This window comes from Astatotilapia calliptera, chromosome 3 (genome assembly GCF_964374335.1).
Source record: "Astatotilapia calliptera chromosome 3, fAstCal68.1, whole genome shotgun sequence".
In the NCBI taxonomy this organism is placed as follows: Eukaryota; Metazoa; Chordata; class Actinopteri; order Cichliformes; family Cichlidae; genus Astatotilapia; species Astatotilapia calliptera.
The window spans coordinates 67,215,219-67,240,362 of record NC_137424.1 but is presented as its reverse complement, the minus strand read 5'-3'; the positions used below and the strand labels follow the sequence as shown (position 1 = coordinate 67,240,362).

The window sequence follows — 25,144 nt, the reverse complement described above, 5'->3', positions numbered from 1 at the left end:
CATGTGCAGGATGAGCTAACAGGTGATCTGTTTCACTCTGAGTGTGTCAAAACTTGAACACACATGGTGTAAATATATATTTATAATATTTAAAATTCCAGATTCACAGTAGTTATCACAGCACAGTGAAAAAATTCTCAACAGTGATCGTGTTGTGAGACAGTGTTTTGGGTTTTTTTTTTTGCTCTGTGGTCAAATTTGTCAGGCTACAGTTTTGTGTTCGTGTCCCTTCCTGTTGAACAGTCATACCCCCCTAAGTTCTGTGCGGCTGCTGTATTTGCAGCAGAGCAGCAGTTCTTTGCTGCGGTCTCCTCTCCTCTCTCTCTCTGGGGAAAAGGGGGGAAGTTTCCTTGAGTTCACATCAGCACTGTTCTTTTTGTTTCACAGCCAGAATCTCCAGAAATTGTGCCAATGTTTTTAACTACTTAATAATAATAATAATAAGCTGACAGAAGTTTTGATAAACAGCACAGTCCCATTTAAGGAAACTTGAACTTCATTTACTTTTTCTTGCCTGAAATTCTCACTGAGGGCTCATATTGTCTTTATGCCTGGTCTAGAAGTCAATTTAATTTTTAATGGATATGAAATCTGAAACTATAACATCTGGAATTTGCTCCCATATCACTCAAATCTAAGCACATATGACACATGACCATCCCTTAGAGAAATGCACCCAAACTACTCCATACATTACAACAAGCATGCAGCTACACAGCTTACCTTCATATGCACTGACCAGAACACAGACCAGCAGCAGCATGTAGAGGACTGTACTACAACACAACTGCAACATAGTCGGGCTGTCTGTGTGCAGATGGCACAATGAAAATATAAATCCAAGGTCCAAAGACACCGGCTATCAGGACAGACGCTCTCTGTTAACATCCAAGTCATTTAAGCCACCAGCTCTCTGGGTACTCACGTAAAAAGGGTAGGGAGGATGATCCCCCTCCTCCCACCTCAAACTGACTGGCAGAACACACCCACCTGTTCTCACCAGAACAGGAACAACAGCTTCATGTCTCAGCTCTGAAACCTCAAAGACTTTTAGGAAAAGATCTCCAGGCGACAGGAAGATTTATGTGTGAAGAAAAAGAAAAGAGGCTCATAATAATATTCTGTGTATGTGGAGAACACGACACGTGGTCGCCTGTTTGCCTTTGGCCATTTAGTCATTTAGTGACCACAACCAAAGGGAGATTGTTTTCTTTAGAGCAGTAGATCTGCTGTAGGCTGTGTGGAAACCATCAGTCAGTTTACAATTCCGTTTTTAACCAGATGTCACGGATTCATGTTTTCTTGGAAGCTTCCGCGCTGATCTCGACAAACAGTGTAAACTTACCTCTCCATTAATCTCCCGCCGTCCGTGGAGGGACCCAGGTGTTCCACGCGCTCGCTTTGGTCGATTAAAATGCCTCCAGTAAACCTGAAATACAACGAAGAACTAAAGCTAGCTTTGTAGGACTGCGCAGGGTTTGTTTTTTCCTGTTGCTGCTCGGTGCAGGGAGATCGGTGAGGAAAGGAAATGACCCTGTGAACGAGAAAACGCTAACTTCCTGTTTTAAGACCGGATGTAGAGTTGTACATTTCCGGCAGCTTTATATTGCGATCTGTCGCTACTGCGAAGAAGATAGACACCAAAATCATGTCCAAAACACGAAAACGGAAAGATCGCGTTAAGCTACAAAGAGCAGAAGGCGGGAACACCCACCACTGCTGTGTCCCGCTGTGCACTGCTGGGGGGAGGTTCAACAAGATGTTAAGTTTCCACTGCTTTCCCAAGGATCCTGAATTGCGCGCACAATGGCTGATGAAAATCAGAAGGCACGGCTTCATTGTTACCACCAGCTCTAGAGTGTGTAGTCGGCATTTCGAGACTGGAGACATCTTCGTGTCTTCCTCTGGGAAGCGCTGTCTTCAGCCCAAAGTTGTCCCGTCGTTATTCCACTGGAATAATTTTTCGAAAAAGACAGAGCGACCTGGAGTTTTGGAACATCGCGTTAAATATGAAACCATATCAGGGGAGCTCGACGAGCTCAGGCTGCAGCTCGGGTCTTATCAGTCGACTCAGGGACTGCAGCGATTTGCCACATCAGCTGATGACAGTCGGGACTATACAAGGTAAGAAATCCTCAAGTTTTCAACTAGTGACCCATGGCTTTTGTCATGTTCGGAGGCAATAAGACGCAGGGTTCTCAAGCACGAACCGCTTTTTAATTGAATTGAAGCAGCAGTGTACGTGGCTACATCAATTTCTGGAAAACACATATACACACCGGTCTTCTAGCGACCTCTAGTGGCTGCCCTCATGGTAGCCTTACTAGGACAACATAAACAGATTTCACAACAGCTTTATAACATTACCACACAAATGTGCATTTTAATACGAGGCTGAAGTTGGTTTGCCTTTGTAACTTCCGATTAGGGAAATGGATAAAGCATGTTTGATCTGCTGCAGAGCAAAAACTACACAACCCTGACATTTCAAACCTGTACTTGATTATTCCACACTGATAGCAGAACAAAAGCACAACAAAACAACGATTTTATGAAAACTTTCTGTGATTTGTGAAACTTCAATAAAGACAGGTTTCAGCACTTTCTTTGAACTTGCTTTAAATGATACAGCATCTCAAATGTCAAATTCTGATCACCTTAAAGCAGACGAAAAGCATTTGATTACATGAAATACACTTTATTGAAGCAAATGAACCCTATTAGTTGACGATATTAACTATCAACAATAACACAAACCATCAGCTGTTGATTGAAGTCACCTCAGATCTCTGGTCCAGGGAATACAGCTTAAATCCATCAAGAGCAGATAATATAAAGCAAAAGGGCTGCTAACTTTGACTATATATTAAAATACTGACCAAAACAGCAAATGCATATTCTCTTATAATCCTGGCCACTGCTTTCCCCCCTCTCTGTACTGCTTTTTTAACCTGGATTAATCTTGTGTTTCTTTGCTTTCTGCACAAGTTTTATGACCAATTTCCAAGGATCTCATTCATAGATTTAATTAATTGCATTAATGCAAAAAAAACAAAAACAAAAAAACGCTAAACAATGCAGGGCCCCCTACTGTCGCACAATGTGTAATTTAATATCTCAGAGGAGTTTAACTTAATGTCCTCTCTATGAAGGTATCTACACAGGATGCAGGTCAGATGTAAAGTAGCTGGAAGTGAGAACAACTGAAAAACCCCCACAAAGTTTAAAGTTGCAAGAACGGCTAATAAAGCAAAATTGGACCGTAGTATGAGATCTGTTCTACTGTGGTCCAGATGCATGAAAATGTATTAAATGAACCTTTATTTAAACATTTCACAAATCCAATATATGGTTTTAATTGTTCTGCTCTTGGTGTAGAATAATCGAGTTCAAGTCGATGAACATCATCTACAGATATATAAATGGTAAATGCCCAAGACATCTCGAGATATGTAAATCAGAATCAGAAAGGGTTTTATTGCCAAATGTTGATCAGGTTTACAACATTAGGAAATTGCTGCGGTGCTTCAGTGCAAACATACTGTCATAAATTGCGCTTAAATAGACATGAAAAAAATAAAAGTAAGAATAAGAATTAAAAGTGCTACGTAGATAGATATATACATGATATATACGCATGAGTGCAGGTGGTGATCAGTGCCAAACATGGAATGATGCAGTCAACACAGCGTAGGGTCATGTGTTAGGGGTGGGAACAGTCATAAGGTTATTGTTCATGTGTCCAACAGCAGAGGGGAAGAAACTGTTCTTATGGCGAGAGGTTCTGGTGCGAATGGACCGGAGCCTCCTGCCTGAGGGGAGCAGGTCAAACAGACTGTGTCTAGGGGGCCGAGATATGTAAATCGCCGCATGATTCATCCATTGGGTTAACTTGTTTTGGAAAGTTTGACCATAAACAAGGCACGAATATCACACCGGAAACGAAGTGCTCTACGGGAGTTTCCCCACTGGAAGTAGCAAATGCCAAGGCGCACACACAGTCTATTAGAGCCGTTAAAGGTTAAAGTGAGGTTAATATTAGAGATTTGTTGAAACTAACAAATTTATAAATTAACATGACTTAAAACATTCAACTTGTTAAGAAAACAAGGTGAAGTATCTGAAAGTTTTATCATTGTTATTTTTCTTGTTATGTGAGACACCTTTGAATGTCCAGTCACAAAAAGAACAAAAGATTAATGTGACATGGGATTTTGTTTTGTTTTTTCTTACTTTTTTTTCTTACTTTTCAGGGACCCTGAAGCCAAGGGTGCACAGGTACGGGTGTAATTTATAAAATGTGGCTTTTGCAATACCCCCAAAATGACAAAAATAATGTCAATATACACAATCACCGAAAAATAAGCTATTTTAAGAAATAAGTGGACCCATAAAAGAGGTCAGCTGAACAGAACTCCTTCAAAAATAATGCTTAGCAAAATCATATCATAACTCAACAAACTCCCCAAATGAGAGACAGCCGAGCCTATAGAGACACTGAGAAAACCATTTTAAAAACTAAAGGGAAAACCACAGGGACAACAACTAAACATAATACAAAAAATAATAATAATCCCAATTACCCCATGTGGTCACAACACACTGTTAATTTCACTTGGCTGGCCTCTGTGTGTACTGTGTTACATAAATCAAAAGAAAGAGAAGCTTGAAGTGAAATCAGGTATGAATAAAATGTGGTCGTCTGAGCGTCAGGAGGAAAGCTCTGGTCAGAAACAGGATTTCTTTCACAGTTTTTCCTTCTTTGTTCTTAAAAGGAATCCCGACTATTATGTCAAGTTACTCTAAATATGTTACAAATTATCTCCACTACATAAACATTGTTGAAAATAACTAAAATGTTCTCGTTATCCATTAAATCTTTGTTGTTTAAAACTATTTTGAAGCCTTGGGAGCGGCCATGTTTTTGTTCACGCAATGCATTCTGGGACGATGATGTATATTGGTTGTGGGCAGGCGCTTTCGTTCAGCTAACCTGTTGTTGCAGGAGAGGAACTACTATGCCGCATTGTGCAGCTTTCGGTTGTAATTTCCAGTCGAAGCTCAACAAAGGAACAGATGTAAGTCTGCACAGCTTTCCTCATGAGAAAACAAGAAGAAAGCAATGGGAAGATGTTTGCGGTCGAGTACAACTCCCCAAAGACCCGCGGCTGTGCTCTAGCCACTTTAGCCCTGATGCGTTTGAGGCATTTAGTCGACCACGGTTGATAAAAGAGCTCACAGGTGCTTCTGGTTATAAGCGAAGACTAAAATCAAATGCAGTCCCGACAATTTTTCGCTATGAGGAGACCACGGGTCTGGGAAAAGCGAGTAAAAACCGCGCTAAGAAACGCATAAGACCAGAGATGCTAAACAGTTTCCGGGATGGTTGTAAACAACAACCCGCTTCTACAGTAGCCAACATGTTCGTGGATGATGGTGACCAATCAGACACCGTGTCAGTTATGGAGGAGACAAGCAATGAAGCAGCTGAAGCTACTAAAGTATCCGTGAGTGTTCAGTGTTCTTCAAGTGAAACTGATGCATCAACCCAGACTGAGATAAGTCCGATGTAGCAGTACAATTTTTCCCTTTATTGTCAAAAAATTACAATACAGCGCTTATTTTACATGTCAACAAAAAGTTATATACAGTTATAAGTGGTTAAGAACAAAGCAGTCGTCAAACAAAGAACATTTAAAGAATATTATAGGACAGAAATACCATAAAGCAGCATAAAAGTACAGTAAGGTGACCTATCATACAAAAGTAGGCACATAGAAATCTAGCTACATCAATTGAAAAGCTGCATCAAAAATTCAAGTAAGGTGTGAGCTTTAAGTTACACTTGTCTAATGAAGCCTTCCACAGCAGGACTTCATTTTTAAAGCCAACAAAAATCGGAGTAATTTTCATGAAGCGACATTTGTGAATGAAAAATTTTGCTACTATAAATAAGTTTTGGGGTTTTTTTTCGGTTTTTAATACAAATCTAATTACTTGTCAGGTTAGAGAAGGGCAGTCAATGTTTTTAGAGGTTAACCAGTACAGAAAATCATCCCAAAAAGATCTGGAACTTTCACATGAATAAAAAAAAGATGCAGTAGTTTCAATATCAGTATTACAGAAAGTGCATGCGTTCGTATCTATATTTAATTTCTTGTGAAGATAGTCATTGGACAGATATATGGCATTTATAATTTTAAAGTGATTTTCTTTTGCTTTAGGTGGACTTGAAAAAGAAAGATATTTAGTCAAAAACTTCAAATAATAGTCTCTAACCATTTTTTTCTTTTTAGTTGTGAAGGGAAAATTGTCCTTAAAAATTTATTATTGTATGCCTTTCCTTTAAATTGGTGTTTAAGAATAATAATACTGTGATCTGTCAACGGGGCTGCTGAGATAGAAACATGTGAAACATATCTATAACATATCGAGCCCAACCACAGATCTAGACATAAACATTTACTAGAATCACAAATGAACCATCAATATTCAATAAAACTACCAGCCAGTGTCCTGAATCATCAGCCTGAAAAGTCACGACCTTCCCTGGACATTGGTAGAAACAGAGAGCTACTCCAGCAGAGTGGTTGGATCAGTGGCCGAAGAGGATTTTTCACCCCACTCATTTGACCAGAAGGTGGCATCAGCGTCACTTGAATGAGTTTCTTGTAGTAAGGTGCAATTAGCTTTTAGCCCTTTGATAAACATAAACATTGCTTTTCTTTTAACGTTATCCCTGAGACCTTTAACATTCAACGACACAAAGGATAAACATGTGCGTAGCATTAAAAATAAAGAATTCAAAATATTAAGAATATCAAACTTGAATAGAAAAAAGAGAAAAAGTTAGTTTACTTTCCTGTTTAGAAAAAGGTGAAAGAACAGCGGTGCTGGCACCTCCCATCACATTCAAAACTGTCAAACGTCCCTCTTTATGTAGAGTTCAGAGAACAAGTAAGAGTGAACACTTTTCAACCATCCGCCAGAACGCGACTGCCATTAATATAACCGACAGCTCCTCTGTAGTAAGCCTATAAATATAAGTATTTATAATATAATCAAAATATAATCAAGTATTTAATATATAATCTGCTGACTGGAGCAGTCAGGATCTCCATGCATTAGCATGCTGCTTTTGCTCCCAGTGAAAATGATTCCTCTTGAGTTTTTAGTGTATTTAATTCAGAGTCAGCTGTTTAAACAAAAACAGAACATTTTACATCAGGGGATATGACGGGTGTAGTTCAAAATACAATCACAGCTCTCTAAGTAAGATTTCAGTGTTAAATAAAACTGTCCAGTTATGAAGCTGAACTTTAATCTCAGCCAAACTGACTCAGGAACAAATAAAACACTAAATTAAACCCAACATTAAAATTTAGAAGTTGCCTAAGAGACTTAAATATCATGTTTAACCTGAGTAGCAAAAGACCACGGGTGGTTTAAAAATGATATGCTGGGATTTCACTCATCTCACCTGCTGTAGTGATCCTTGACCTCCCGGTCAGCTATTGCTGGTGGGTAACAGATGTCTCAGAAAACATCAGAGTACTTTTGCAAATATGTGACGTCTTGATAAATCAAGCAGCTATTTGAAGTTCATATAGCTACATTCTTGCCTGAAAATATCTCTCAACAGCACAGCGTTACAAGAGATCATGACTACTGCTCAGTCCCTGAGCCATCAGCAGAAGACCTGTCCAAAGACGTGGAGAGTCTGAGGAAGGAAATACAGGCGTTACGTGTCCAGCGAGAGTTTGGGTTACAGCGGTTTGCTGGCTCTGACACTGACATCCAATTCTATACCAGGTACATCGAAGTTCAAGTGTTTCCAGTCTTCATGAAAACAACATAGATATTGACTTTTTATCTGCTGACTGTATGTTTCATGAGTGATGTTAATTAATGATTGACACGATGTTTTTCTCTCTTGTGAATAGATTTCCAAGCTATGATCATTTGGTGGCATTCTGGGTTTTGATTGAGCCTTGCATCTATAAAATGATCCGGGCTTCAAGAGCCAAGTCAGCTGCCAACACGGACGAAGAAGTGTTGACACCTGCACGCACACAAACGGTAGGCTATGGCTTTGTTGGTAGTTGGAACTAGAGGTGCGATGGCATTGTGTTTATGTAGATCCTAAAGGGCTCAGCATCCTTTGCATTAGAGCAGGGCGATATGGCCAAAAATATTTATCACGATATATATTTGAAAATTTGCGATAACGATATAACCGACGATATAATTGATGCGAGACAAAATACAACTCCACAACATTACTAGTGCAAAAAGACAACCTTCCATTTATTTTCACTTAAACAAGAAGCTGGTTTTTATGTACATTAAAGCTTTATAAATGTAACAGTGCAAATGCAAATTCCTTGCTGAAAGTTTAACCAAAAGGCATTTCCAGTAGAAATGGGCTGACATATCCTGAGCATAACCATGTATAATATCCACTGAAGTTAAAAAGAGGTGCTTTGCAACATTAAACTGCAGTGTGCAGTACACATTTTTCGGACCATAAGCTGCACAGGATTATAAGGCACATTAAGCGAAACAAAGCAGTCAGATAAATCAAACTTTATTAAACTCACTCTTCTTGCTTCCTCCACTTCTGTAACATTGATTCATTAATGTTGAATTCTCTGCAGCTGCTCTATTCCCATGTTGTTGCAGTATATTAATAACTAACCTCGTAGTGTGGATGGATTATCTCAGTTGTTCTCCTGACTGAAGTTTGGTCCGTTTACAGCATCCTGCCATGCGATTGCATTTGTCTCTAACCATGAAGAACCTTCACATTAACTTTTATAAGTGGAAAAGTGTTAGTGTTCGTCCTCCAGCTTCACTGCTTATGTTATGCTAACATAGCTGTGTCGCTAGCGATCACGTAGCACATCATTATATACCAGCTAGCCCAACTTCAGTAACCCTACAAACGTCACTGCTGTTTAGTTTCCTGTCTTCATTTATGTTGGAAGTGATAGCAGAGCTGTACGTTTGATTTTTTTTCAGAAATCTCTCAGTCAGAACATGCAATATCATGCTTAGGTAACTAGCGAAACTAGCGAGCTAACTTCCGCTAGCTTCTTGCTAACTTCTAACTCCGTTAAATGTAATAACTTTTGTTTTCATGGATGCCTGGAAGTTAAACTTTATAGTTACACCTGGTAAAGCAGCAATGCTGATCGTTTTATTAAAGATGAAAGAATTTAGACAGTTTTTAACTCTAAGTGATGCTGCAGTGTTGTTTGACCTGAAATATACGGAGTTTAGGACCCAGATTACTCCCAGATTTAAGAGCATCTTAGTCCGACAAATACGACAATAACGATGGCCGCTTGCATGTTCTGCAAAAAAAATGTGCTTTGTTGTGTATCTGACGGACAAACACCAAACCAGTTCCACATCACTGAAGTTGCACCATTTTTACAAACCAATTCTGGTTCATCTGTTTCACTCAACGACCGGCCATGTGCGTATGAAAACAAAGGCACTGCGCATGCGCGTTTTACTCCCATTCTATCGCGATATTTCATTTTCCTATCGTTGCCTAACATTATACCGGTATTATCGTGAACGGTATAATATGGCCCAGCCCTACTTTGCATACTTAAATCTGTGTATTACAGAACCTGTTTTCCCCATCGTTCTGTTGTGTTCATGACATGGGAGAAAAAAAATAAAGATGAACTTTTGCGAGATCTGGCAAATGTTTTGGCAGCATCCTTCGGAGGGCCGCCAGCTCAAAGCCGACTAGGAGGTCGAGGCATGATGTGCCTGGAGTGCGGTGTTCCCCCCGGCTGTAGTGGGCCTCGACCTGCTGTTAGCTTTCAGCTGGTGGGTAACAGACATCTTCAAAAACAAAAAAATTATCACTTTTGCAAATATGTGATGTCTTGATAAACTGAGCAGATACTTGAAGTTTACACAGCTACATTCACGTCTGAAAATATCTTAAAAGTTTATTTTGTGACCCAGAAAGAGTCATATTAAAACTAAGTAGCTGCTGCCATTGTTGGAAACTGATTGGCTGGTATGAGTTCTCGGATAGGTTGGGTCACGAAGGATACGCCAACTTGGCCTTCAAATGCTACCTACTTTTGAGAGATCCCGAGTTACTTTTGCGAGATCTTGCAAAAGTTAATCTTAATTTTTTTTTTTTTTCCCCCCATGTTCCTTGCGGGGCTCCATACTCCATGGTACTGTTGTGTGTGTGTTCAGAAGGAATTTCAGGAGAACGTTCTGTCATTTAAAAAGATTTAATTTGTGTTAGCAATTCAAATTACAAGTTTACACAGCGCTGTGGACCTCTATGTGAGATCAAGCATCTGGTTCACAAAAAGGATAACCCTCCACAACTTTATATAGTGAGACAATAACAAAGATTGTCATGGCTATCGTGCTCTCACACAGAGATGGCAGTCCTGCTGTCTCCCTGCGAATCTCCTTGTACATTTGTGACCTCCTCTGGTATCTGCTCTCTCCTCTGTAAGAGAGAAAAGAAAAACACCTCCCCGCCTAGTTTTGATTATTTCTTGATTATTTAATTCTGTCCCACTGCTACTTGCAGACATATTATTTGGCCCTCTGAACCAGAGAATATCCCTGTAATCATGTGTGTGTGAGCGTGTTGCAAGCAACCCTCTGCACTCTACATCATTCCTACAATAATCAGTCCAGACAGTCACGTTGAACTTCGCTTTTGACCTTCAAGAGATGGAGTGCCAACTCATATGAACACATTTGCAGTGTGTATATAAAGATAATAAAAACAACTATTTTGTAGAAAAATTAAAAATGTACGATATGATATGCATAACCATTACAACAACCAATTACATTGACAGCGTAGCATTTTATTCTATTGTACACAGTGTCTTATTCTTATCCTATCCCATTGTTTTTCTGAATTTTTGCCACTTTCTGCTGTAACTCAACAAATTTCCCACATGTGGGACTAATAAGGGTCTATCCTGTCTTATCTTACAAAACATTTAGCCAAGAAAAGCATGATCGTACTAGTTCATAGATTAAGGAGTAACCTTTTCCCTTTTGTTTCAACCTTTCAGAGGCAGCTGCTCCAGCCAGTCGACGAGTTTTTTCTTTTCCTGGTTTTCCTGTCTGTTGGTCTGAAGGAGAGGGACCTGGCTCATCGATTCAACATACACCAGTCCACAGTGAGCAGCATCATTGCAACATGGACAAGTTTTCTTGCCACTGCACTGGGGTCTCAGTGCATCTGGCTTACACGTGCAGAAGTGCAAGCTTACCTCCCTAAGGAATTCAAAGGTTTCTCAGACACCCAGGTGATCCTTGACTGTACAGAGCTGAGGTGTCAGACACCATCCTCACCACTTCTCCAGAGTGAAACGTACTCTTCGTACAAATCCCACTGCACGATGAAAGCCCTGGTTGGCATAGCTCCACATGGTCCAGTCACATTCATCTCTGATCTGTACGCAGGTTCGGTTACTGACAAGGAACTATTCAAACAATCAGGCATTGCTGAGAAGTTTACTGAAGACATGGCAGTGATGGTGGATAAGGGCTTCCTGATCACAGATGGTTGTAAATGCAAAGTGTACCGCCCCCCTTTTGTATCTAAGCAGAAGAAGAAGAAGAACCAGGTTAAGGAGATGCAGGCCACAGTCAGACTCAAGCTGCATGTGGAGCGAGTCATTAGGAGGATCAAACAGAACAAACTTTTTGATGGCATCATCACCATGTCACCTGTTTACAATATCAACCAACTGTTTGCAGTAGCATGTATGCTGTCAAATTACCAGAACACAGCATTAGTTCAAAAACGGGTTAAGTGAGACGAGATGAAGTTGTCCCAAGACACCAGTGCAAGTAACTTATGCTAGACATGGAGCTTGAAATACTTACTATGTAAATAAGTTCTGAAAACATTCAGTGTTTTAATGTTTTTTATACCGTTGCTAAAATAAGAGTTTATTGATTTCACACAACAGTAAAATGTTTTTTAAAAATTCATTAAATGTAGAAACTTAAAGAAGTCCAGACGCTTTTCTTTGAAAGCTCCTTTGACTACAATGACCTGGGTGACTGGTTCTCAGTCATTCACAGACATTTAGATGTTGTATGTTTGCAGTATTAACTTGATGTATATTTGCTTCTGATCACCCAAACACATGTTGATTAAACTATCTGACCAGTCAAATTAGGTGTGATAAAGCAGAGAGGAGTAACGCAATGTTTAAATTTGACGTTGGCCAACGTTATTTTTTGTCGGTTAATTTCTGTTTTCTTACCCTCGTAGTTGTGTATCTGTGATGCAGCATATAACGTAAATCCTTTATCTAATTTTCTGGCAGTTGTTCAATTTTGGGAGCTCTTGTAGGCAGCGGGTGTAGAACATCGCCACTGTTTAACCACTGCGGAAACAGTGGGGCAAGGATGAGTATAACGCAGAAGTGATTGTGCAAGTGGCTGCTGTTACAACCAAATTTCCCCTTGTGGGACAATTAAAGGATTATTCTAAGTAGGACTACACATTGGTGGGACCATTTTAGATGGTTCATGTTTTATAACTACAGTGATGCACATTGCTATAAGAATATGTTTATTTCTCTAACACTATTTTAACCAAGTAGTTAGAGGATACTACATCCCATTCTTCATATGTTTAAACATGTCAGAGGTTTATTTTTTAAACAGTTGGTTATGTCAGCAAATAAAAACAAAAAGTAGTCTCCATCCCCACGTTTGAAGTATAGATTATTAAATTTACAGGGTGTAAGTTAAGGCAACACAAAACTTTTGCCACATGTGGAACCGTAAATAAAAATGAAGATGCACAAATTATTTTCAAGAATAGACTGCGTGACCATGGTATGTGTTCTACTGCAGGTTTGAGACGGACAGACTCCCCGCCTCACCCTCCCTTCTCCAGAGACATTGCTTCAGACATTGACCCCCAACACATCTTCCACCTCTCCCCCTTCACCCTCACCCTCCCCAATCCAGTCTCAACGACCACCACCACCCTCCCCATTCGAGTCTCAACGACCACCACCACCCTCCCCATTCCAGTCTCAACGACCACCACCACCCTCTCCAGTCCAGACTCAACAACCTCCATCACACCTCTCACCCCCCTTTCCTCCTCCCTGAAACTCAGAATACACACTGAGGATGTGAGCCGACTATTCCAGAAACAGAAGCCCAGGAAAGCCCCCGGACCAGATGGTGTCTCACCCTCCTGCCTCAAAACCTGTGCTGAACAGCTGGCTCCCATCTTTTCTTGCATCTTCAACAGATCTCTGGAGCTGTGTGAAGTTCCCTCCTGCTTTAAACGCTCAACCATCATCCGTATTCCCAAGAAACCCACCATCACAGGACTGAATGACTACAGACCCGTCGCCTTGACGTCTGTGGTCATGAAATCCTTCGAACGACTGGTGTTAGCCCATCTGAAGGACATTACAGGCCACCAGTTGGAGACTCTGCAGTTTGCCTACCGGGCAAACAGGTTGGTGGATGATGCAGTGAACATGGGGCTGCATTACATTCTGCAACACCTCGACCGCCCGGGAACTTATGCCAGGGTCCTGTTTGTGGACTTTAGTTCGGCTTTTAACACCATTGTGCCTGAACTTCTCTCCTCCAAACTCTCCCAGCTCAGCGTGTCACCAGCTACCTGTCAGTGGATCACCAGCTTCCTGACAGGCAGAAAGCAGCAAGTGAGGCTGGGGGAGATCACCTCTGAAACTTGGTCCCTCAGTATTGGTGCCCCTCAAGGATGTGTCCTCTCACCACTACTGTTCTCCCTCTACACTAATGACTGCACCTCCAAGAACTCTGCTTATAAACTCCTAAAGTTTGCAGACGACACCACCGTCATTGGCCTCATTCAGGATAGTGATGAGTCTGCATACCGGCAGGAAGTTGAGCGGCTGGTACTCTGGTGCAGTCAGCACAATCTGGAGCTGAACACTCTTAAAACTGTAGAGATGACAGTGGACTTTAGGAGACATCCCTCAACTCTGCGGGTTAAATCCATCAACCCATGTTTCCCAATTTATTAATGGTTTCTGTAAAAGACCCTCATCCCCAGTGTTATTAGGAATTGAAGCACACATGCATCACCAAACATCACACACACTCCTTTGTGCCATTTGCTTTGCTCTGTCCAGATGATTGCCATAAAGGACAGTGACTATATTTGTACCTAAGTGAATACCACAAACATAAACTAACTTCAAAGTTAGTGCTTCCCAAAGTCTGGGGTAAAACCCAGAAGTAGCCATGAATTTCCACACAGCCAACATATATCAAACACTTCTGAGCTAAATTTACAACAGAGAGATCGATCTTTCCTCTCTATCTATGCATTGTGCTGTACTCTTTACTACTGTAGACCCATTTAAACAGTGTAAACCCTCTCAAAGGCATTTGCAATTATCTTTACTGTCCTCACATCAGTGATTGGGGAAACCAAAACAACCACATTTAACTCTAGAAGAACAACCTCATTCTTTAGGTGCTTCCAGCATGTTTGAGACCTATCAAAATCCCTCACTGAATTGTGATGAACCCAAAATCCTACTTTAGGGTGTCAAACAACATGTCAAAGCTGAGTACACATGTCAAAAGAACTCACAACTGTTGTTACTATGTTTACTCGGACAGTGAGGGCCTAATGCACTTACACATCAGGAACTGACATGCTAGAAAATCAGTCTACAAAATATACACAAATAATTATTAGTTAGGTTGCTGTAAAACGTGCATGCTAAAACTACTCCAGTCACTTCTGCTCAGGACTCTAACAGAGTTTGTGATGTTCACAGTCATGTAAATGCATATCAGTTATAAGATGATTAGAAATGTCACACCAACGACCCCCTTAACACAAAACCACACGGAACTACTTCCGGCACAACTGCCTGATTGTTTAATAAGGTGTCATCTGCATTCATGATCCCTCTTAGGTGCCACAGAGTCTGCTCTGCAGTCGCTGAGTTGGAGCTTGGCATGCTCTTTTTGGAGGAGGGCGCTCTTTTCACCCCTCACCCTCTCGTTCCAGTGCAGCTTTATGGTTATTGCTGTGGTTCTGGAACCTTCTCATAATGACTAGTAGGGCCCCAAACCGCACAACCTTTGACCTCAACTACTGCCTGGGCTTTCAGCTCTGCCATGACTGTTTCCTACTTCTCGCTGGGTCTCTGAAGACTTCTGATCAGCACCCAGTCTCAATCTCTGATTCCACCCTTGGGATGATTTCTTCCAGCAATACTCTGGCCACTGCACCTGTATCTCCCTACTAGAAGGAAAAACTTCTAACCATTTGGAAAATATATCAACCAACATCAATCCACATTTTTCCTTTCAGTTTTGTGAACTTCACTTATAAGTTTTCAAACACTCATCCGAACATACCTGTCCATAACGTGTTAATCCCACAAGTCACAGTAAAAAGCCGTGGAGAAAATCGTCATGGAAAACACAGAAAACATTGTTTCATGTTAAACCTGGAATTCCTCCTCTTGACGCATCGACACTCCCATGAGTCAACTCATCAGAACTAGGCTCCTTTCTTAAAGAAAAGGGTTAGTTAGATCATTGCCAATGCAACATCAGGGCGTCTCCTCCGGAGTAGCACATGGCGGGCCCAATTCATGCATTCAACAGACTCGTCTGTGTTTTGATTAAAATTTTGTTTCCTAATGAAGTCAGCAGTGGGTGGGTGAAAGCCGTTCATCAGAGCATAGCTTAACTGCTGCTGATGTGGGCTGGCCTTCTCTGCACGCTCTTCAAGGCCGCTATGTTTTCTGACAACTTCTAACATTTGACATTTTCCAACAATACAGAGTGTTACTATAACCAACAAGCAGCCAGTAAAAACCGTGTTCTTCACACAAAATCAGTAAAACAGAAAAGTAGCAGCTAAAGGGTTTAGTCTGCCCACACTCATGTAAACATACAGTCTCTCCTCCTCTTGTCTCTGTCATCCTTCTGCTTCTGCAAAAACAAGCAAACAAAAACACATACATCCACCCTTTTTTTTCCCTGTTTGGGGTGGATTAGGCATTAAAAGTTACTAATCCTAGAATAGTTACCGTCTTCTGAATTTCAAGTCAGTCACATTTAGTCCACATCATCAGTCCAGCCACAGTCCTTTGCATTTGCATTTATACCAATCACATGCATTCATCTAGTCACACGCATTCATAACGATCATTGCTGATAGTGGAAAACCGCGCACAAATTTAAATGTCCACTGACAGCAATATTTCATCATTCCAAAACCAAAAACAATTCTTCTTGCTATTGAAATGGATTGAATCGCTACAATCCTTTTAAACACAGGATTTCCCATCTAATATGGTCAGCATCTTATGTAGGTGAATTTTCTCAGAAGCCAATTGTCATCTAGAGAAGCTCACCTTATATTTGCTCTCAATTAAAGTATTTTATAGCACTTTTGCTCCCAATCTTGCAGGCCTGCTTTTAACATCAACACACAAAATATCACACCCAGAGGGATGATACCTGGCAGGTTTTTCCCTAAGTGCACTGTTACAAAAACAAAAACAAAAAAGATTTTAGGCCCGGACATGTCTTAAGTGTAAAAAACAAAACAAAACCAGTCTTTCTCTTAGAAAAAGAAAAACAACCCAAACCTAACTGGCAGAATCAGCCTGGTACTAAAACAAAAACCCCAAAATCTACCAGAAAAATAACAGGAAAAGTTTTGCCTTCAGGTGAACTAACAGGCTGTAGGGGTTAGAACCTGCCATGCAGTGCTGCAGTCACTGCTTCTGGCTTTAATTAACAACTGATGCTTACATGGTCTGAAATCAGACTTAAGTGTCACTACCTTTGTTCATTTTCCCCACATCATATTTACTGGTTGCCCACAAGTGCTCCCGAATATTTCCAATTCTGGAAAGTCTGGGGCCAACTGACCTAGTTTCACCTGCTAAATACACAGAGAAAATGTTTTTCATTAGCAGCTGCAGAGTTCACACAACACAAATGTTCACCATGAAAAGCTTCCTAAACACTTCATATCAATGTTTTATCACAGGAATGTGGATTTCTTCCCCAGGTCTGTGCTTTTTTTTTTTTTAAACTTATTTTTCATTTTCACAGACCCAATCATTTCATTTAACTTTTCTTTCCTTTTTTTTCTTCCCCAAACATAAAACATGTGGGGCAGGGATAGCTCAGTAGGTAAAGCGGTCGCCCCATGATCGGAAGGTCGGCGGTTCGAATCCACTTAACGGCTACCCTGAGGTACCCCTGAGCAAGGTACCGTCCCTACACACTGCTCCCCGGGCGCCTGCTTAGTGGGCTGCCCACTGCTTCACTGAGTGAATGGGTCAAATGCAGAGAAAAACAAGTAATTTCCCCATGGGGATCAATAAAGTATCCATTATTATTATTATGTAACATGTCATCATGTATTTCACAAAACAAGTTTGTTCTCGTGTAATCAGAGTGTGTATCTGGGTGCAAGCTTCACCCATACATCAGAAACAGGAAACTACCCTCTGCTACATCTTATTCACTTGTTTTATAATACTGTCATCCTTCCCTGATCTAGTAACAATCAACTAATTTGCAAATCAGCTATTAACCCACTAAATTGACAGGACAACAGAAATGCATGTTCAAAATATTATCACAAAAGAGAATTTCCTTCATACAGTAAATTACTTGTGCTGCACCAATAATGCAGAAAGCATCTCACAATTTACTATATTAATAACTAAATTTATTGTCTGATCACTGGTTGGTCAAACCAGAATCTCTTTTTTTCCCTTCACAAAAGTTTAACTCTTGTCCTGCAACCCTAGAGAGTTATTTGTCAGCAGTGGATACACTCAGCGTTTGATAACAAGTGTCTGTGAAATTTGCACAATTTTAACACTGATGACAGATAACAAGCTGATCTTCATTGCATGTGTGTGTTAGTAGGCAGGTTTAATGGCTGTGTGCAGTGGAGCTGCAGATTCAGCAGGGCGTGTCCTTAAAGCTGCCTTTCCTTCACATTTCTCTGTTTATGTGTGTTTGTGTGCGTTTTATTTTTACCTTTGTTGCAATCCTACGAACTCTTTATCAACCTCCACAAGACAGCCGGCCACAGTTTTCCAACCCAATTTTCACGTGTTCTCACATTAACAACAACAGACTTCATTTTTCCTCCATGCTCTCCACTTCTCACAGCTTCTGTCTCTCTCCTGAATCTGCAGCAGTTCACAGGCAGGGAACATGAACATTATAAACATCCACCTGAAAAAGAGCTGATCTGAAATGCATCAGACGATGTGTAAAATATTATTTTCTGACCCTGTTATCAAGCAGACAGCACAAACAAGGGTCCCCTCACAGCAACATGCTTCGATGCACCGCTCCTCTGATCTCAAGTCATGTTCTCCCATCAATCATTAAAAGTAACATTAGGTCAATGCTGTGGCTGCAACAAGCTTCATGACTGTTTCTATTTCTTTTCCCTTTTTTTCTTTTAAGCTCTAACTTTATTCTGTGCGGTTTTCTGCAGAGCTTGATCTTACTGTGAGAACAGGCGGCAGGTAGAGAACAGCAGGCGAGCGTAGTGGAGCTTTTAGCAGGTAGAGAGGTGGAGGAGACAGACGTAGAGTAAATCAGTTCAGACAGTGCATTAAAACGGGGCCACAGTAGCACGGTTCGCAGGTTCTCACAGCTAATTAAGCACTTTATTAAGTTCTTTAAGCTTTTATTTTGCACCTTTAAACACTTTATTATACTTGCTGCTATTTGTGGCAACTGCAGCCAATCAGCGACTTCCTTCTTTCTGGCCATTGCCTCCATTAGATCAAAATAATTCGCCAAACACAAGTCAGGTAATGTAATATGTGATTATAGTATAACCATAATATTTATTTAAAAAACATACAAACCATTATCACAATGGTTTTATTGTGTTATTATATGAGTTGTGGAAAGTTCTGAGTTGGATCTGTAAATATCAGAAACCTTATTTAAACTCTGCTGATCTCACGTTCAGATCGGGCGTCGCTGTTTTTAGACTTCCCGTCATGTCCACTTAAATTTGTTCCTCTGCACAAGTTGCAAGGTTGATGTTTCCATTGACTTTCATTTTCAGGAGTTCACTCGAACATTAATCTGGTGAATAGGAAGGATTTTAATTCTGAAGACGTTTTAACACAATCTGAGTCAGTTGGTGCTTTCAGCCCCTGACAGTTCGGCTCGTTTCCTGTCCTGATGCCTCAGGATCTCACCCTTTCTCCTGATCGGCGCCCTCTCCTGTTGTGCTGCCTTCAGGCATTGAAACTCATCAGAAAACTGCTCAGTCGTGAAGTTCAGGTTAGTTTTAAATACAATTTGTTTGCTGTTTGTCGTTTGAGGTCTGTGGTGAGGCTGCAGAGGTCAGAGAGGGACTTCCTCTGAGATCTAAAAGCAGCAGCGGCTCTCAAAACAGTCCAGAGGTTTCTGGTTTTTATCGATCTCTTCTCAGAACTTTTCAGAATTTAAGTCTTTATTTATCTGATGTACTCAGTGTGTTAATATTTCACTCTTTGTTTTCTGTTTTGCTAGTCCCCACTGATCTTCTTTAGTTTGTCAGTTCAAATGTTGTGGATTCTTACTGATATCCAGTCTGACTCTGACAGAGTGATAAGCAAAGTTCATTGGAAATATCCACTGTCAAAAAAAAGAATAAATCGATATTTGAAGCTCAAAAGGGACAGTGCAATGTGTAAAAGGAAGGTGGAAGAAGATGGACGGGCGTTCAAAATTAAAACCGAGCAGGATGAGCGGTCATATCAGGAGTCGGCAGGAGGAACGAGGTATGAAACCGATGGAGAGAAATGTGGCTTCCCTCCATGTTTAGCTGTTGTTTGTATATTTTGTGTCCAAGCCAAGTGGATCTGTTGGCTCAAATTAGTAAATAATACATAGAAAATACGTGTTCATATGTATGTATGTACACATGTTCATTTCTCAGTACCATTTTTACATTGGAACTTTGTTTTTTGTGACATATTTGTATTATATTCCTGCTCTTTTGTCTTCTGTTCATTTAAATTAACTGTAAGTGTTGTGCAGTTGGCTGGACTGTTGATCTGAACTCATCATAGAAATAAAGTGAGAGCCTCATATCACAACTAACACAATGATGGTTTGTTTGATGTTTTTTCCCTCTAGGGGCTTTTTCTCTGATTAAAGCAAAAATAGGGGAACTATGTCATTAACTTCAGCCTGTTTACACTTGTGCACTTCCTTCTTCTAAACTCAAGTAATTATAATTATGGGTGTTTTTTCGTAAATGCTTCTCTGTAGAAATGAACTTTCTTAGTTGAGTCCAGCATTGAAAGACATTTTAGATCTTTATATGCCAAACAAATAAAAAGTTAAATCGGCACAGTCAAGAGGCGGGAAACAGAAAATGTTTGAAGTGTCCTTTAACTGTGACTAAAATGTTCCTAAATTCCCCCTGGTACTGTTGTTGGTATGTAGCAGGAATGGCTGCGGCTCATTTCAGATGCACTCGGGTTATTTCCACTCCTGCTCAGAAGTACACTGTGCTCACAAACACGACACAGTATATCGCTCCAGCTGCAAGCTATCAACCTTTACTGACTCGACTGTTTGGTCACATGTCTGGTTAGCTGACATTGACCTTAAAGACAGTTTAACTTCCAGGGCACGCAAAGCTATTTAAAACCTTATTTTGGGCAAAGTCAGCAGGTTTAAAAAAAAACTTGAGATCAGATTTGACTGCTGAGTCTGTACATGTACTTTTTATGTCTTGGGAATACTTCAAAAATAACTACCAAAACAGGACCCATTAGGTCTGTTTTAATGTTTTCTTTTTAACAGGAACTGCTTTTCTTTCTCTGTCATCATAAAATCAGACTGGGATTAGGGAATCTGCAGCGTCTGTTACTCATGAGTGCACTTTGCTTCCAAAATAAAAAAACAGCTGACCGTCAGTCACTTTGGTTAAATCAGTCAGAAGCCACGAGTACAGCTCATGAAGACTTTATCACGAATGCCAATAAAGATAAGTCATGTTTTCAGTTGAAGCTTATCTCATACTGAAAGTCAGAGTTCAGCATGTTTCCTCATATTTTTACCAAGATTATGTTTTCTGAACCCACAGAGAGGATGGGAATGATGTTTGTCTGATGATACAAACTGTTGACTTGCTCAGTAGTGGTGACGTGTGTCACAGTGACCTGTAGATAGACATTTGTGATACTGTGGGGACTGATGCACTGTGACTTTCACTTCTAGGAAAATGAAACGGGTCAGAGGATGACTTCTCTGGTCACAGCCTGTAAATAAATGACTCAGCACAACACAAACGCAACTGGTCAAAATGTTCATTCCTGTTTGTCCGAAACAGCCACGTAAAAACGAACAACTGCACATCCCTCACAATCAGATCATCAGATCGTTGCTGTACTTTCTTTCTTTTCTGCTGGTCACCACTTTGTCTGTGTGTAATTCTGTGAACAGGATGTGGTCAGACTTAATAAGACTAAAGCTGTGTGTGTGTGTGTGTGTGTGTGTGTGTGTGTGTGTGTGTGTGTGTGTGTGTGTGTGCGCGCGCGCGTGTGCGCGTGTGTGCGTGTCTCAGCAGTGCTTCTGTAAGCTGGCTGATTTTCTGCATCTTCATCCCTACAGTTGTTAATTCCTGACTAGAAGAACATCTGGAAGCTGCTGAACATCTGTTTCTTCCCGCTGAGCTTTAAAATATGAGCAAAACAGAAACAGGCCTTCAAGTGAGGAGTAATGGAGGTTGAGTGGCTGCGATTATTATCAGGTGTTCATGACATGAAAGGAGATGCTGCCACCTGTTGGCTGTAGTTTGTCACTGAAGCTGTGGTGAAATGTGTACATGAGATTATATTCTGTTGTCATGAATGAATTCGCTTTAAAACATTCTACAAAATAATGGTTTGTGCATGACAGAAATAAATAATACTAACACCTTCTCTCGGGGGCTTTATTATGCGCACTGTTACACTTGACCTCATAAAATTCAGCAGACAGATTTTGCAGCTGTGCCAGACGTCATATTTCATTGTGGTGTGTGCGTTTGGCACCACAGGGCCACCGTACATTGATCTAAAATGACATTTCTCGTTTTAAAACTTTCTCAGTAAATCCATTCTGCACCTTGAAGGTGAGTTAAATGTTGTATTAACATGTTGTATTAGAGGAGCAGACTGAGCTTTAAGAGCCAAACAGCTTTTATCTTTGAGTCGAAGTTCTGGTTGTAGAAGGTTAGCGTTTATCAAAATTCAGCACATAACTGAGAGGAAGTCTCATTTATAAGTCTTTCTTGGCCAAGTTCAAGTAAACCGATCAGATTGTCATTACTGAATGCTCTGGTGGTCTAGTGGTTAGGATTCGGCGCTCTCAACGCCGCGGCCCGGGTTCGATTCCCGGTCAGTGAACAGAGACTTACTGCATTTCGTTGCCCTGTGCATGTGCAATGACAATAAAGTTGAATTCTAGGGTTAGGGTTATTTTGGTAATTTTGTTTTTTTTAATGCTTCTTCTTTAAGCTCATTAGTTGGAAGCAATTTAACAGGCTCCCAACTCTGGTTCATGTGTTGTTTCAGACCTACTGTTGATATGCTTCTTTAAAATAGGCACAGTAATTATGCTAAATACTGCTATGTTTTATCAATCTGTGTATTGGTACATCGTGTTGATTTTATTTGCATGGTTTTATTGTGATATTTATATTGCATGGTTTTATCCTCATATTTATATTATGTATTTTAGTGTTGTTGCACAATATTCTTCTAATCCACTGTGGACTAAGCAGACAATTGTAGGCCCCTGTGAGGTGGGGGCGTTCCCCGAGGTGGCCTATCAGCCGCCAGACTGACCTGTTAAAGGGGATAGTGAGCGCAGAGACAAGAGAGCGACGCACGAAAGGTGAGGAGGAGAAAAAGAAACGCGTGTAAGCCCGCACATGTGTTGGAGGACCTGCTGCCTGACTGTGGGGGGCCACGAGTCGTTCGGCGATCCAGTCCCAACGGCAGGAACAGCAACAGTGGGTGGCGATGGCCGCATTTTCACAGGGGTGTCCCTCTGCCTGCACGTGGCGGTGCTACGGGGGAGGCCGTGTTCAGGTGTGGAGTGTGGGGGAGGGACTGTGCGGTGACGCGCTGTCAGTAGGAGACAGGTCTGCGACAGGAGCCCCCTCCTTGTTCTTCTGGCCTGCGTGGTTTCCATCCCGGAAGAGAAAATCCTCTCCTGTTTTAGATAAGGAACATTTCCCCGCTTGTGGCTGGACTGTGGGATTATGGGACTGTGAGGGGGAATTTTTGCATACGGGAGACATTTGTTTAGCTTTGTTTTAATAGTGTATAGTTATTTTTGCCGGCAGGGTTTTTAGTGTAACCTGTATTTGTGATTCTGGCTGTGTTTTTTCCATGGAAATAAATGGTGTGTGTTCAAAGTCAGCTTAGTGTCTGTGCCCAGAGCACTGACCCACTCGCTCCCCTTCCTCTTGTATGTGAACGGACTTGGAGGTGAAGATTTGGGTCCACCAGTTTTAGCGGCTACAAGAGAAACACTCGAACAATAACTTCCACCAGCGTCACGTTAATGCTTTTGTTTATGTTGATATCTAACATGAATATAACAATTTTGCAATGTTGTGGCTTATTATCTAAAAACTTGTGTGATAATTTCTGTGTAATCAGGGCTGAAAAATGCAAAGCCGCGCGTTCCTGTATAATTCCATGTTAATTACCTATTAAAGGAAGAAGCTGAAGAGCCTGGTGTGTCCAGATCTGCTGGCTGGGATGTACCTGCATCATGATGCTAACACTGGTTAAAATACCAAATAAAACAGACCGATTGAAATGTCTTTACAACATCTCTGAACATCATGTGGGATAGTATAAGACCTATAGATGTGTGTCAGATTTTTCCTTCCTGAATCCTCCAATAGACAATAATGTCTCTGTTTCCCTCCTCACAGTTTCTAGAAGCAAAGGTCAGAGGGCGAGCTCTGGGTTCTTCGACCCTTCAGAAAATTGTCAATGTAAATTGACCTGAAGCAACAAGATCAAACTGGTCCTCACATTAACATCAAATTATTCAAAACAAAAGCAGCACTTTATCAAACCATGGCTCCTGTTCACAGGACAAATATCAAACGTCTCAAATAAAAATGTAGCTGAAGTTTAACCACCTCTTAACAGCACACAAAACAAAGATGTTGTCAGTCAGACTCTTTCAGATGGTGTTACACAGTGGATCAAAGTATTTAGTGTGACCTAGTGAGGACCATCTATACCGAAGCACTTATAAATGAAACTGAAAGGACAACAGTACCTCAAGACTCAAAACAAAACTCATACAAATGTTTAATGCAAGGTGCAAACAAAACTCACCTGTTTATAAGATCGGGGAAACCTGCAGTCAGCTGAGACTAAAGAAGTCACTTGGATGAGTGACGAAACGTTTCTCCCACAAAACGCTACGTCCACATGAACAGAATCAACTTTTGGAGATTTCAAAGGCAACATCAAATTGCACTGATATGAACAACATCTATAAACCGATATGTCTGGAAGCTACATTGCTAAATACAATAACATGCGATTGTTTTGTAACACATTAGGTCATTTTCTGGTTTCATGCAGAAAGATAAATATGCTAATGATATGACAACTTAAAACTACTGGTATAAAGATTTCTGTATTGTTCTACTTGCAACAAATATGAATGTTGGGTCTGTGTTTCCACAAGCCTCGCTAATTCTAGAAACGTATTCATCATGAAGAAAACAAGACAGTCGATCGATCGATCACTTGCGCAAGGGAGGCCTGTGTCCACCACGAAAATGACCTCAGCGACGACCTCCCTTGCTGCCTTTTTATTGAGAGACAAAACATCAGAACAAAGCCACGCCCACATGGTTCTAAGGCAAGGCATTGTATGTATATGTGTGAACTTCTGTAAGACTGTGTGTGTGTGTGTGTGTGTGTGTGTGTGTGTGTGTGTGTGTGTGTGTGTGTGTGTGTGTGTGTGTGTATGTGTGTGTGTGTCTCAGACCTCCTGCTGACCAAAGGGTTGTAAACGCAGGAAGCTTACATCAAAAGCACAAGGATGTGTCTGTAATGAAAGA

General features: G+C 40.8%; 2 protein-coding genes and 1 long non-coding RNA gene across 4 annotated transcripts in view; 1 reads left to right on the top strand and 2 right to left on the bottom strand.

The window, feature by feature from the left end:
* The window catches only part of LOC113014824 (uncharacterized), an 84,016-nt gene that overhangs the window by 2,818 nt on the left and 56,054 nt on the right, over nt 1-25,144 (bottom strand). The window lies entirely within an intron of this gene.
* LOC113019562 (uncharacterized) lies at nt 486-1,336 on the bottom strand. Its single transcript, XR_003272048.2, has 2 exons — nt 926-1,336; nt 486-807 (listed from the first exon to the last, which is right to left on the bottom strand). It is a non-coding gene; the product is annotated as an uncharacterized LOC113019562 (long non-coding RNA).
* Nucleotides 1,335-12,028, top strand: LOC113019534 (uncharacterized). Of its 2 annotated transcripts, XM_026163287.2 has the most exons (5): nt 1,335-2,124; nt 4,254-4,278; nt 7,643-7,812; nt 7,944-8,079; nt 11,079-12,028. In XM_026163287.2, exons 1-5 carry the CDS (start codon nt 1,649-1,651, stop codon nt 11,826-11,828), a joined length of 1,557 nt encoding a protein of 518 aa, XP_026019072.2. In that variant the 5' UTR covers nt 1,335-1,648; the 3' UTR covers nt 11,829-12,028. The 2 variants fall into 2 exon arrangements, with proteins under 2 accessions (XP_026019072.2, XP_026019070.2); XM_026163285.2 differs by lacking the exons at nt 1,335-2,124; nt 4,254-4,278 and adding an exon at nt 4,911-5,507.